The sequence below is a fragment of the Scyliorhinus torazame genome, chromosome 25, assembly GCF_047496885.1.
Source record: "Scyliorhinus torazame isolate Kashiwa2021f chromosome 25, sScyTor2.1, whole genome shotgun sequence".
Taxonomy (NCBI): Eukaryota; Metazoa; Chordata; class Chondrichthyes; order Carcharhiniformes; family Scyliorhinidae; genus Scyliorhinus; species Scyliorhinus torazame.
In genome coordinates, this window is record NC_092731.1 from 6939762 (window position 1) to 6952685 (window position 12924).

At 51.3% G+C, this 12924-nt stretch overlaps 1 protein-coding gene across 1 annotated transcript in view; it reads left to right on the top strand.

The window, feature by feature from the left end:
- Positions 1-388: 388 nt before the first annotated feature.
- LOC140402274 (EH domain-containing protein 2-like) overlaps positions 389-12924 on the top strand; it is a 61428-nt gene continuing 48892 nt past the window's right edge. Inside the window, exons 1-2 of the mRNA XM_072489918.1 lie at positions 389-1064; positions 7660-7757. Of these exons, the coding sequence (XP_072346019.1) occupies positions 658-1064; positions 7660-7757 (505 nt within the window). The 5' untranslated portion in view covers positions 389-657. The remainder of the gene's footprint in view (positions 1065-7659; positions 7758-12924) is intronic.

The window sequence follows — 12924 nt, forward strand, 5'->3', positions numbered from 1 at the left end:
ACATCCCGTAAACAAATATTAAAAAGTTATGACTGTGCCAGTCTCCCCCATGGTTTGACCTGTGGAAGCAGGTTCAGTAATAACTTCAAAGAGAAATTGGATGTACGATTTGAAAGGGGGAAGGAAATTCAGCTCTTCAGGAGAGGAGGGGGGAGCATGTGAAGAATGGAATAGCCCGGTGAAAGGGCTAGCAGAGAGTCGACGGGCCGAATGGTCTTTTGCCCTTTAAGATTCCATCCACTTTAAAGAGGGTTTATTTTTAAAAATGAAGACACACCGGGCGCCAGATGGCGCCAGGCTAGTAATTTGATCCGTTATTTGAAAATATTTATTGAAGTTGAGGATATTTCATGTGGGAGTTTGGGAGGAGGTTTTTGGAATAATTAAGGAGTGTTTTCTGCGCAAGTTGTAGGTTGTGGTGGAGCTAACGGCGGTGGCGAGCTATCCCCAAACTCCAAAGTGTTGTTTTCCACAACTTGTGAATAGTTTTGAAACTTTCTTTTAAACAAAAAAAAAGCAAAGGAAAAAGTTGGAGAGCAACTTTGTGAAAGTTTGGGGGGTGGGCAGAGCAGAGGGGAGGCTGTGCGTGAGAGAGTTCCTCTGTCTGAATTTTCAAGGATTCTTTTGTCAGATTCCCTCTCTTCCTGGTGAGAAAAAATGTTCAGCTGGATGAAGAAGAACGAGAAGAAGAAGGAGGAGGTGACTGAGAAAGTTCACACTGTCACACAGGGGCTGAAGGATTTGTACAGGAGCAAACTCCTGCCTTTGGAGGAGTTTTACAGATTTCATGATTTCCACACTCCTTCCCTGGAAGATGCAGACTTCGACAACAAGCCGATGATCCTGGTGGTGGGACAGTATTCCACAGGGAAAACCACCTTCATCCAGTACCTGCTGGAAGAGGATTTTCCCGGGAGCAGGGTGGGTCCCGAACCCACCACCGACTCCTTCATCGCCGTGATGCACGGGGAGATGGAGAGTGTCATCCCGGGAAACGCCCTAATGGTCGATCCCAACAAACCCTTCCGAAAGCTGAACCCCTTCGGGAATTCATTCCTCAACAGGTAAAATCTGAACCTCCCAGGATCCTGAACATCATCTGCAGGGCTGTGTGGAGGTGGGGGGGGGCGGGGGTGGAAGAGAGAGAGGCACTTCCAACTGGGCTAGCATGACCACAATGGGCCGAATGGTCTGCCACCCCCCCACCCTGTGCTGTTTGACTCTGGCTCACCTGGGTGTGGTGCCACCTGCTCGGTCCCCTCACCTTGATTCATTGAGATGTGTCAGTTAGCCTCAGTACCACTTGCCAGTGAGGGGGTGGGGTGGGTGGATGCAGCCAGGATCGCCAATCCTGATCCCATGTGTGTGTGTGTGTGTGTGTGTGTGGTTGGGGGAATGAGGGGGTGTCGCATCCATGTGGAATTTGGGGAGTGGATACCCCCATGGCCGTGCCGCGATTCCTCCCAGGGTCAAATAGCCTACCCCCACTCGCTGCCCAGTCAGGCACTTGGATAATGGCCCCCTTGGCAGAGCTGCTTATAAAACTGTCCGTGAGTCACAAACCCTGTTGCTGGGCAGCACGGTAGCACAGTGGTTAGCACTGTTGCTTCACAGCTCCAGGGTCCCAGGTTCGATTCCCGGCTTGGGTCACTGTCTGTGCGGAGTCTGCACGTTCTCCCCGTGTCTGCGTGGGTTTCCTCCGGGTGCTCCGGTTTCCTCCCACAAGTCCCGAAAGACGTGCTGTCAGGTGAATTGGACATTCTGAATTCTCCCTCTGTGTACCCGAACAGGTGTCGGAATGTGGCGACTAGGGGATTTTCACAGTAACTTCATTGCAGACACTGATAAAGATTATTGTTATTAAAACCCCGTCTGATGATCGATCCCCTCCTCCAGCCTGGGTGAGCATCTCATGTTGGTGATTCGCAGAACAATATTCCCATCAGGCTTTTTTTCAAATCCGACAGTTCGGGAGAAGGCCATTCAGCCCACTGGATTTCTCCTGGCTCTTTGAACGAGTTATCCAGTTAGTCCCGCTCTACCCCTTTCTGGCTCCCATGGATCGGCTAAATGTCCTTTTCAAGTGTTTTCTCCAATTGCCCCTTTTGAAAGTTCCGATCGATTCGCACCCCCACCACCCCCTCCCCCCCACCACCCCCTCCCCCCACCACCCCCTCCCCCCACCCCAGGCAGCACCTTCCGGATCACAACCCGCTGTGCGAAAAAAAAGCCTCCTCATCTCCCCCTCAGGTTCTTTTGGTAATTTCCTGAAATCCGTGTTCTCTGATTACTGACCCGCCTGTCAGAGGGAATCGTTTTCTGTTAATCGGAATAGAAAAAGATAACGGGAACGGGGGAAAGACCATTTGGCCCCTCGAGCCTTGCTAGCCCACTCCGTTCAGTATGATCATGGCTGGTCATTGATTCTATTGGCTCTAGGACGGCACGGTAGCACAGTGGTTAGCACAGTTGCTTCACAGGGTCCCAGGTTCGATTCCGGCTTGGGTCACTGTCTGTGCGGAGTCTGCACGTTCTCCCCGTGTGTGCGTGGGTTTCCTCCGGGTCCTCCGGTTTCCTCCCACAGTCCAAAGATGTGCGGGTTAGGTGGGTTGGCCGTGATAAATTGCCCTTCGTGTCCAATGGGGTTGGGTGGGGCTCCTTTGTTACGGGTATGGGGCGGAGGTGTGGGCTTAAGTGGGGTGCTCTTTCCGAGGGTTGGTGCAGATGCAATGGGCCGAATGGAATTCCTGTAGGAATTCTCTGGGAATGATTTTGAGGATTGGGCTTTGGGTTATCGACGGCGTCGCTGGAGAGCGAGAGAGGGCCGGGCTCAGAGAAAAACAGGAATGAAACGCTTGCAAATCCCTCAAGGATTCAACTCCCAGCCAATCAAGAGGTTTGTGGCAGATCATGGGTTTGAGGTCGTTATTGGTGCGGTCAATAATTTCCAGACTGTAACAGGTTTTCTTTGTTCAGCTCGCTTGCTCCCCACCTCAATCCAATCCTTAAACGTTGTGATCTGCTTCGAAGTCCAGCCTAAACCCCGGTGAACAGGGAGCATGGCTGCAATTCCCTGGGAACGACGGCAGTGTACCCCGCAGCGCGGGGTGGCGTCAGTGGGAAATCCCAGTGACACTGTGGGAGTACAGAATCACACCACTTCCAGCTCCGCAGTATCGCTCTGCTGGTTTAGCACAGGGCTGCTGGTTTAGCACAGGGCTAAATCGCTGGCTTTTAAAGCAGACCAAGGCAGGCCAGCAGCACGGTTCAATTCCCGTACCAGCCTCCCCGAACAGGCGCCGGAATGTGGCGACTAGGGGCTTTTCACAGTAACTTCATTTGAAGCCTACTTGTGACAATAAGCGGTTTTCATTTTTCATCTCTGCCCCAGTCTCAGCTCAACCAATGACTGACAGTCCTCCCCTCTCCCTCCGCAACTAAAACAAACACTATTGAATCATAGAATTTACAGTGCAGAAGGAGGCCATTCGGCCCATCGAGTCTGCACCGGCTCTTGGAAAGAGCACCCCACCCAAGGTCCACACCTCCACCCTATCCCCATAACCCAGTAACCCCACCCAACACTAATTGGACACTAAGGGCAATTTATCATGGCCAATCCACCTAACCTGCACATCTTTGGACTGTGGGAGGAAACCGGAGCACCCGGAGGAAACCCACGCACACACGGGGAGGATGTGCAGACTCCGCACAGTCACCCAAGCAGGGATTCGAACCTGGGACCCTGGAGCTGTGCAGCAATTGTGCTATCCACAATGCTACCGTGCTGCCCTATTGGACAGAGAGGTGGTCACACCAGGGCTCTAAGGACAGTTATGGTGCCCGAGTCGTCACTGTGGCCAGGATTGGCACCCGGGTATGGGAGTTGGCCTGTACAGCTCAGTCCCCCCCCCCCCCCCCCGGATGTCCAGTCCAATTTCCCGAAGCTTTCACAATCTAAGACTGACGCCACCTCAAACCCGGGCCAATGGAAAGAGTCTGGATGGTGACAACTCTCCGTCTGGTGTCCCTTTTCCCCGGTGGAGGATTGCCAATCTCCGGCCAGCACGCACTCCCCTTGGCGCCCGTGCCTTCAGCTGCCTAGGACCCTAACCTCTGGAATTCCCTCTTCTTTCCCCCCCCCCCCCTCCTTCACAATGACCCTTCAACCTACCTGTCTAACTTAAGATTTTGATCACCTTTCCTCACAACTCCGCAAGCGGCTCGTTGTTCGTTAGCACTGCGCCGCTGGAAGACTTTATTACACCAAAGGCGCTTTATAAATTCAAGTTGTTGTTGTTGATCTGGCTGAGGCCTTGACTTCAAGTGCCTGTGGCCGGGAACTGTCTCGATGGAGCTGGTGATGGGCTGTTTCATTTCTGGGGGTATTAATCTAGAGGTTGTGGGGTCCTTTCCCGTTCTGAGACTGTAAGAAATAGGCACCGGAGGAGGGCCTGCTCCGCCATTTAATAAGATGGTGGCTGATCAAATAGTCACTTTCCTGCCTTCTCTCCGTGATCCTTCATCTCCCCCCCCCCCCCCCCCCTCCCCCCGCCGCTGATTAGTAACCTATTGATCTCAGCCTGGAAAATGTTCAAGGGCCTGCGGGGAGGGGGTCTCTGGGGTGAAGAATTCCCCCCCCCCCCCAAACCCCCACCGTTAACCCTGCCTAATCCCCGTCATGAGGGTTTAACAATTAAATTCTTTTTTACTTTTAACCCGCAAACAGATTAAAAACTGGTGTCGGTAAAACCCACCGCGAAGCTTTTGGTTTGCGGTTGGAAACACAACAGGGAGGGGCAGCACGGTGGCGCAGTGGGTTAGCCCTGCTGCCTCACGGCGCCGAGGTCCCGGGTTCGATCCCGGCTCTGGGTCACTGTCCGTGTGGACTTTGCATATTATCCCCGTGTCTGCGTGGGTTTTGCCCCCACAACCCAAAGATGTGTGGGGTAGGTGGATTGGCCACGCTAAATTACCCCTTAATTGGAAAAAATATGAATTGGGTACTCAAAATTTAAAACAAAAACACAACAGGTTTGCTCGTGCCCTTGAGGGAGGAGGAAATCTGCCACTTTTACCCAGCCTGGACTTATTTGTGACTCCAGCCCCTCGCCAACCCGCCTGCGGGCACGGCCTAGAACTCCACTCGTTTACACGGCAACCAGCGAGGAACAATAATACGTAGCAAAATCGCCCACAGGCCGGGGATGAACGAATCGAATATTAACTTTTTGTTAAAAACGTTCCGAGATTTGTTGACGTGCCGTTTATAGGTTTGTGAGAAAGGCAAAGAATGTCGAAGGAAAAAAAACAGCCAGGAACTCTGTCCAGGCCCAGTTACAAAAAGAGATTACCATATTTGTCGAGAATCCAGAACAATTCTGGCATCATAACATTTGCAGCCGTTGCTATGCCAAGTATGTCCTTCTGGCAAGTGTTGGAATGAGAGTTCAGGTTTGTTGGGACTGAGAGATAACGACTCAGGGAATTGATCACACAGAGCTCCAACCTAATGGGCACACCTTGAGGGAATATTGTAACCCTGAACCGGAGCAGGGACAGATCCGGGGCAGATCTAGAACATAGAACTGTACAGCACAATACAGGCCCTTCGGCCCACGATGTTGTGCCAAACTAGTCGCTGAATGTCCACTCTATCTATCCCTCTCATCATCTTATAAACCTCTATTAAGTCGCCTCTCATCCTCCTTCGCTCCAATGAGAAAAGCCCTAGCTCCCTCAGCCTTTCCTCATAAGACCTAACCTCCAATACAGGCAGCATCCTGGTAAATCTCCTTTGCACCCTTTCCAATGCTTCCACATCCTTCCTATAATGAGGTGATCAGAACTGCACGCAATACTCCAAATGTGGTCCAACCAAGGTCTTGTACAGTTGCAGCATAACCTCACGGCTCTTAAACTCAATCCCCCTGTTAATAAACGCAAACACACTATAGGCTTTCTTCACGGCTCTATCCACTTGAGTGGCAACTTTCAGAGATCTGTGGACATGAACTCCAAGATCTCTCTGCTCCTCCACATTCCTCAGAACCCTGTCGTTAACCCTGCAATCCGCATTCAAATTTGTCCGACCAAAATTAATCTCCTCGCACTTATCAGGGTTAAACTCCATCTGCCACTTTTCAGCCCAGCTCTGCATCCTATCAATGTCTCTTTGCAGCCTACAACAGCCCTCCACCTCATCCACTACTCCACCAATCTTGGTGTCATCAGCAAATTTACTGACCCACCCTTCAACTCCATCATCCAAGTTCCTCCCTCTTCATTCCCCACTCATCCCCTGAATACAATAACGTGCTGTTCTCGGCACGAGGCTGCCCACCCACTGAGATGATCCACCCAGGTCTCTGGTGTGAGATTTGAAGTGGGGCAGGGTTGGCAGTGGGTGAGTGCTGCCCACTGACCCACTGCTGATGGCGTGGACCTGTTGGTGTGCGGCGGTCATTACCCTGGTGATCTGATCCACCGGCACCTTCTGTTTATTTCTTTGTCACTCTGGACTTGACCAGTCCAATGGATCCCTGGGTAACCTGTCACCGTCTCCTCTCTGTACACCCAAACTCGTCCGAAACTCTGCTGCCTGAGTTTCAACTTGCACCAAATCCACTCCACCAAACCCACCCCTTCAAGCCGACACCGTGACACAGTGGTTAGCACTGTTGCTTCACAGCTCCAGGGACCCGGGTTCGATTCCCGGCTTGGGTCACTGTGTGAGCGGAGTCTGCATGTTCTCCCTGTGTCTGCGTGGGTTTCCTCCGGGTGCTCCGGTTTCCTCCCACAAGTCCAAAGATGTGCAGGGTAGGGTAATTGATCATGATCAATTGTCTTTAGTGTCCAAAAATGTTAGCTAGGATTACTGGGTTATGGGGATAGGGTGGAGGTGTGGGCATTCTGTAGGGTGCTCTTTCCAAGAGCCGGAGCAGACTCGATGGGCTGAATGGCCTCCTTTTGCACTGTCAATTAGTGAGGACGCTCTTTAAAACCCACCTATTTGGCCGAGCTTTTTTTTGTTCAGTTGCCCTAATATCTTTGTGTGTCCCCAGGTCGGGGCGGCACGTGGGGCAGTGGTTAGCACTGGGATTGCGGCGCTGAGGACCCGTGTTCGAATCCCGGCCCTGGGTCACTGTCCATGTGGAGTTTGCATATTCTCCCCGTGTCTGCGTGGGTTTCAGCCCCACAACCCAAAGATGTGCAGGGTAGGTGGATTGGCCGCGCTAAATTGCCCCTTCATTGGAAAAAAAAATGAATTGGGTACTCTAAATTTAAAAAAAAAAAAATTTGGTTGATGATAGAATCATCGAATCCCTACAGTGCAGAAGGAGGCCACTCGACCCATCGAGTCTGCACCAACCCTCTGAAAGAGCACCCTGATCTAGACCCACTCCCCCACCCTATCTTCGTAACCCCACCCTACAGAGCAATTTAGCATGGTGCTCCTGTCAAAAAGCTTTGGGACCTTTTACTATGCAATAGGTGCTATATAAATGCATCGATCCCTGACATTGAAGACCCCCGATGTTATGTTGGTACCACAGCTCCTGGATACCATCCCCTATCCACCTCCTTCCTCATTAAGAAGTTTGATTGGTCCAGTGTTGTACGATGCTGATGTACTGAGATTATTCTTATCTCCCATAGGCTAACATGTGCTCAGCTGCCCAACAAGGTCCTGCAGAGCATCAGCATTATCGACACCCCAGGGATTCTGTCGGGGGCCAAGCAGAAAGTGACTCGAGGTAAGAACCAACGCTGAAAGCTCTGTTCTCCACTTACTCAGCGTCTCCTTATCAGCTTGTACGGACTGGAATGTTTGCGACTTCATGTTCCTTCCCTCCCGTGTTGATCCAGATGAGGTTTGTGAGAGCCGGGAATCCGTGTCTGGGGCCCAATGTTCACCCAGAATAAAGCTTCCTCCACACAGCTCGAGGACGCGCTTTAGTTTCAACCTCAAGGAGGCTCCGCAAAGCTCCGCGCGTCTACGTTCCCGAATGTGGTTCCCGTGAACGAGGTGTCACCGCGATGTTAGTTCAAGGCGGCAGACGGAGCTGATGCACACCTTCGTGCCGGAAACTGAGGAAAGGAGAGTCTTACATTTCCGTAGCGCCTTTGTAACCTCGGTCCAGCCCGAGCACCTCACAGCCAATGAAGGACTTTGAAATGGGGGCGATTTAACGGAAATGAAACAGAGACCCGCGTCGGGGGAGTGTAGCCGGCTGTTTCCTCACTCTCGCAGCGCCGAGGATGACCCCGGGGCTCCATTTCTGGGCCTTGGCGAGGAATCCGCCCCCCCCCCCCCCCCCCCCCCCCACCCCCTCCCCACCCAAGGCCAAACTCAGTCCCATTTCCTGCACTAACAGACTCCGCCCACCAATGCAGGAAAAACCCGATCTCTGGACCCCCCTCCCCCACCATGGCCTCCACTCCACCCCGCAACACCCCAGCTCACCGATTAGCGGGTCATCAACCCCCCCCCCCCCCCGCACCCCACCTCATAAGGACAGGGCACCCCCAGGCCCGATCGCTGACACGGGCAAGGTGGCACCTTGGCACTGCCCTGGTGGAATCAGGGATGCCAGCCCCACCACCCAGGGACCCCGCTCGCCTGGGAGACCCCCCCACCCCCCAGTGCCGGTACCCCCTGATCCACGTTAGTGGAAACCAGGCGCCCACTTGGGGGATCTCTGAGGCAAGAAGGCCGTTCGGTGGCGGGCGTTGGGCAAATCCGACGTAGATATTTTCAAGCGAGATTAACTGCTCACTTTAATATGCAAATCTGGACCCCGCCCTGAATGGGCGGTGCCTCAAGGGATCTCATTCGATCTCGCGAAGCGTGACGCGGCTGGTAAATCTCGCGAGAGGCATTTCGCGGAACTTCCTGGCCTCGTTGCGTCCTGCGTTGGGCTGACGGAGCGCGCGCGGAGCCAACAGTCTCTAGAATAGCAAACAGGTCAAGAAGCTATAGAATGAGGAGATGGTAAACAATCTATACAATGAGAAGATGGTATACAATCTCTGTAATGAGGAGTTGATAAAAAGCCTATGGAAGAGGAGATGGCATACAATCTGTACAGTGAGGAGCTGGTAAACAATCTATAGAATGAGGATGTGGTATGCAATCTACAGATTTCTAAAACAATTTAGACCCAATTTCTTTCCCAATTAAGGGGCAATTTAGCGCGGCCAATCCACCTGCCCTGCACATCTTTGGGTTATGGGGGTGAAACCCACGCAGACACGGGGAGAATGTGCAAACTCCACACGGACAGTGACCCAGAGCCGGGATCGAACCTGGGACCCTGGCGCTGTGAAGCCACAGTGCTAACCACTGTGCTACTGTGCTGCCCACAATGGCTGATCTGATATTAACTTTAAATCTGCATCCCCCCACCCCTTAACCTATGACCCCACTTGCTTATCTGGAATCTATCCACCTCCAGCTCAGGAAGAAATAAATTCTCCTCAGCTCCATTTGAATTGGGCGACCCCCTTATTTTAAACCGTGGCCCCCTCGTTCTCGACTCTCTCACACCTTCCCCACATCCACCCTGTCAGCACCCCCCAGGACCAAACTTTCTAAAAACTAACCGAGAGTCTTCGGCACAATTTACCGCAGATTGTGGTAAGATTCTAGGGATTAGGAGAATTGCGAGATCAGAGGGAGCATTAAGAAATTTGGAGAATAAAAATCTCACAAAGAGCGAAGAGTTAGAGCTCATCATGAGTCGGGAGAAAGATCCGGAACACGCTCGGAGACAACAGACAGAGTGTTGGCCAGGATTCACTGTGCACCTCAAAGGGAACATTGTGCACAGCTCTGGACACGTTGGAAGAAATTATAGTCTGTCTGGGCTCAGATTGGCTGTTCGGTTTCATCTCTCTCTTGGAGCCTCAGAACGTCCCTCAGATGCACCGTTACTCAAAGCTGACAGTTGTGTTTCTCGACCAGCTGCGACTAAGGTGCGGCAAATTATTTATCGTAAACTGGTCGGACCACACAATGAGAACTCGATCTAATCCTGGCACCCAGATCCAACAAACACATTCAGTCATACACACACCCCTCATATATTCCCCATCAAACACTCCCAGGACAGGTACAGCACGGGGTTAGATACAGAGTAAAGCTCCCTCTACACTGTCCCCATCAAACACTCCCAGGACAGGTACAGCACGGGGTTAGATACAGAGTAAAGCTCCCTCTACACTGTCCCCATCAAACACTCCCAGGACAGGTACAGCACGGGGTTAGATACAGAGTAAAGCTCCCTCTACACTGTGCCCATCAAACACTCCCAGGACAGGTACAGCACGGGGTTAGATACAGAGTAAAGCTCCCTCTACACTGTCCCCATCAAACACTCCCAGGACAGGTACTGCACGGGGTTAGATACAGAGTAAAGCTCCCTCTACACTGTCCCCATCAAACACTCCCAGGACAGGTGCAGCACGGGGTTAGATACAGAGTAAAGCTCCCTCTACACTGTCCCCATCAAATACTCCCAGGACAGGTACAGCACGGGGTTCGATACAGAGTAAAGCTCCCTCTACACTGTCCCCATCAAACACTCCCAGGACAGGTACAGCACGGGGTTAGATACAGAGTAAAGCTCCCTCTACACTGTCCCCATCAAACACTCCCAGGACAGGTACAGCACGGGGTTAGATACAGAGTAAAGCTCCCTCTACACTGTCCCCATCAAACACTCCCAGGACAGGTACAGCACAGAGCTGGATACAGAGTACAGTTCCCTTCACACACTTTCCCAAATTAAGCACAAGATTGAGGTAGTGAGGCTTTGAGAATGAGTGGAATGGGAATGTGTTTCACAGGGTGTGTGTGTGTGCGTTACGCTGTTCGGAGAGATTAGAACAAACTGTCTTCAGCATCCAGCACAGATTGGTTTAACCTGAGAGTGTCTGGCGCTGATCCACAAATTAAAATGGGATAAATGTCATAACTGCTGAATAACGAGGGGAGGACGGAGCTTCATCCAGAGACCTTCCAACCAGACCCTGAGTCACCAAACTCGCACTGGAGAGGAGCTGAAATAATCAACCTCAATGAACAAGGGAACCCACGGTGCAAATTCTTCCCGTCGGGTGGGTGAAAGAGCGATGGTGATCTCACCGTGGAAGAGGTTACTGGTTAACACTCAAATCCTGGTTAGTTTAATGAGTGAAGGATCAGACTAGCCACAACTCCACACAAGCCGGAGTCCTTTACAGCAGTAACCCCAACGGGCAAGGGTGGCTCTGTTTTTAACGGCACTGCTGGAAGCCATTGAGGAAGAGGAAGATCCCAGGCTCAATACCTGCCATTCACCCAGCTGACATCAGTCTGTGGCAGTCACTAATAAACCAGTGGGGTATTCAGGGGAAATGTCTTTACCCAGGGAGTGGGGAGAATGTGGAACTCGCTCGCACAGGGAGTGGGGAGAATGTGGGACTCGCTGCCATGGGGAGTGGGGAGAATGTGGGACTCGCTCCCACGGGGAGTGGGGAGAATGTGGGACTCGCTCCCACAGGGAGTGGGGAGAATGTGGGACTCGCTCCCACAGAGAGTGGGGAGAATGTGGGACTCGCTGCCATGGAGAGTGGGGTGAATGTGGGGTCGCTCGAGTGGTTGAGGTGAAGTGACTAGAGTTGATATATTTAAGGGGGAAGCACATGAGGGGGACAGGAATCAGAAGGATTTGGTGATGGGGGGAGATGAAGAGGGGGGCTCGTGTGGAGCATGGAACAGATGGGCCGAATGGCTGTGCTGTAAATTCTATCAAATGACAGATGGGCTTATGGTACAGCAGTTCGAGCCTGGAGGTAGGAAGAGAAAACGAGAGGGTTGGCTCCCGTTTTCTGTTGCTTTAGGGGCTTTGACTGTAAATAGAGGACAGGATGGGTCTGGTTCTGATATTCCCGGTGGTTACAGCGCAGAACTGTTTCCGGAATCTTACACTCACAGAACACCAGGTCCATCCTCCCATTTCCTCATGTCTACCCCTTTCCCTTCTGATTAACTGCAGGAATCGAGTCAGAATAATGAGTGCCGAGCACGTGTGCACACACAGAATGTGTTTAGATAATATGCATATGAGCAGATCACGAGTATTACATACAGAGCACACGTGTGCATGTTGAGCAGCTCCTATTAGACCCCAGACCTCACCCCAACAATGGCTAGGATACTGGCTGGAACCCCAATATTTTAGTTTGTTAGTAAGACAGTGCAGAAAGAATGATTCACTCCAGGAGTGATTGTATAAAGGAATAAGGATTTGGTATTTTCAAACAAAACGTTATTATTAGCACAATATTAAACTCTTTAACATCACACCCAAAAATAGCTTACAATTACCCTTAAACAGTGCCACTCAATACAGTAAATACAATAACCTTATAACTACTATCTCTATTCCCAATTAAATAACAAGAAAGGAAAAACATACAGCTCTCAATCCATCCCACATCCCAATGGGACAGATTAGTACTTGTTTTCCAGAACAGATTTGCCTCTTGTTAAAACCCCTGCAGACTCTGCTTGAATGTCTTCAAAATGCTGTTTCAACTGGTTTGTTTCAGCTTCCCCATGTCCTCAGACAAGTCTGCTCTGCTTTAAATACTATTCATTTTAGCTATGCTACTTTGAGAGCAAAATACCTTACTTGTGATCTAAGGGTTACTCACTTAGATCAGACCACACTCCAAATCTTTCTCAAAATGTCTGAATGCCATAACTCCACCCAGCAAATGACATAATCTCCCCAGGATGAAAACACATTAACTCCCCAGGGACTCCCTCTAGTCAAACGACAGTGCATTAGCCCAGACTGAAAACACATTACTCTGGTAAATTTCACCTCTGGCTCTCCCGTGTCTGTGTGGGTTTCACCCCCACAACCCAAAGAT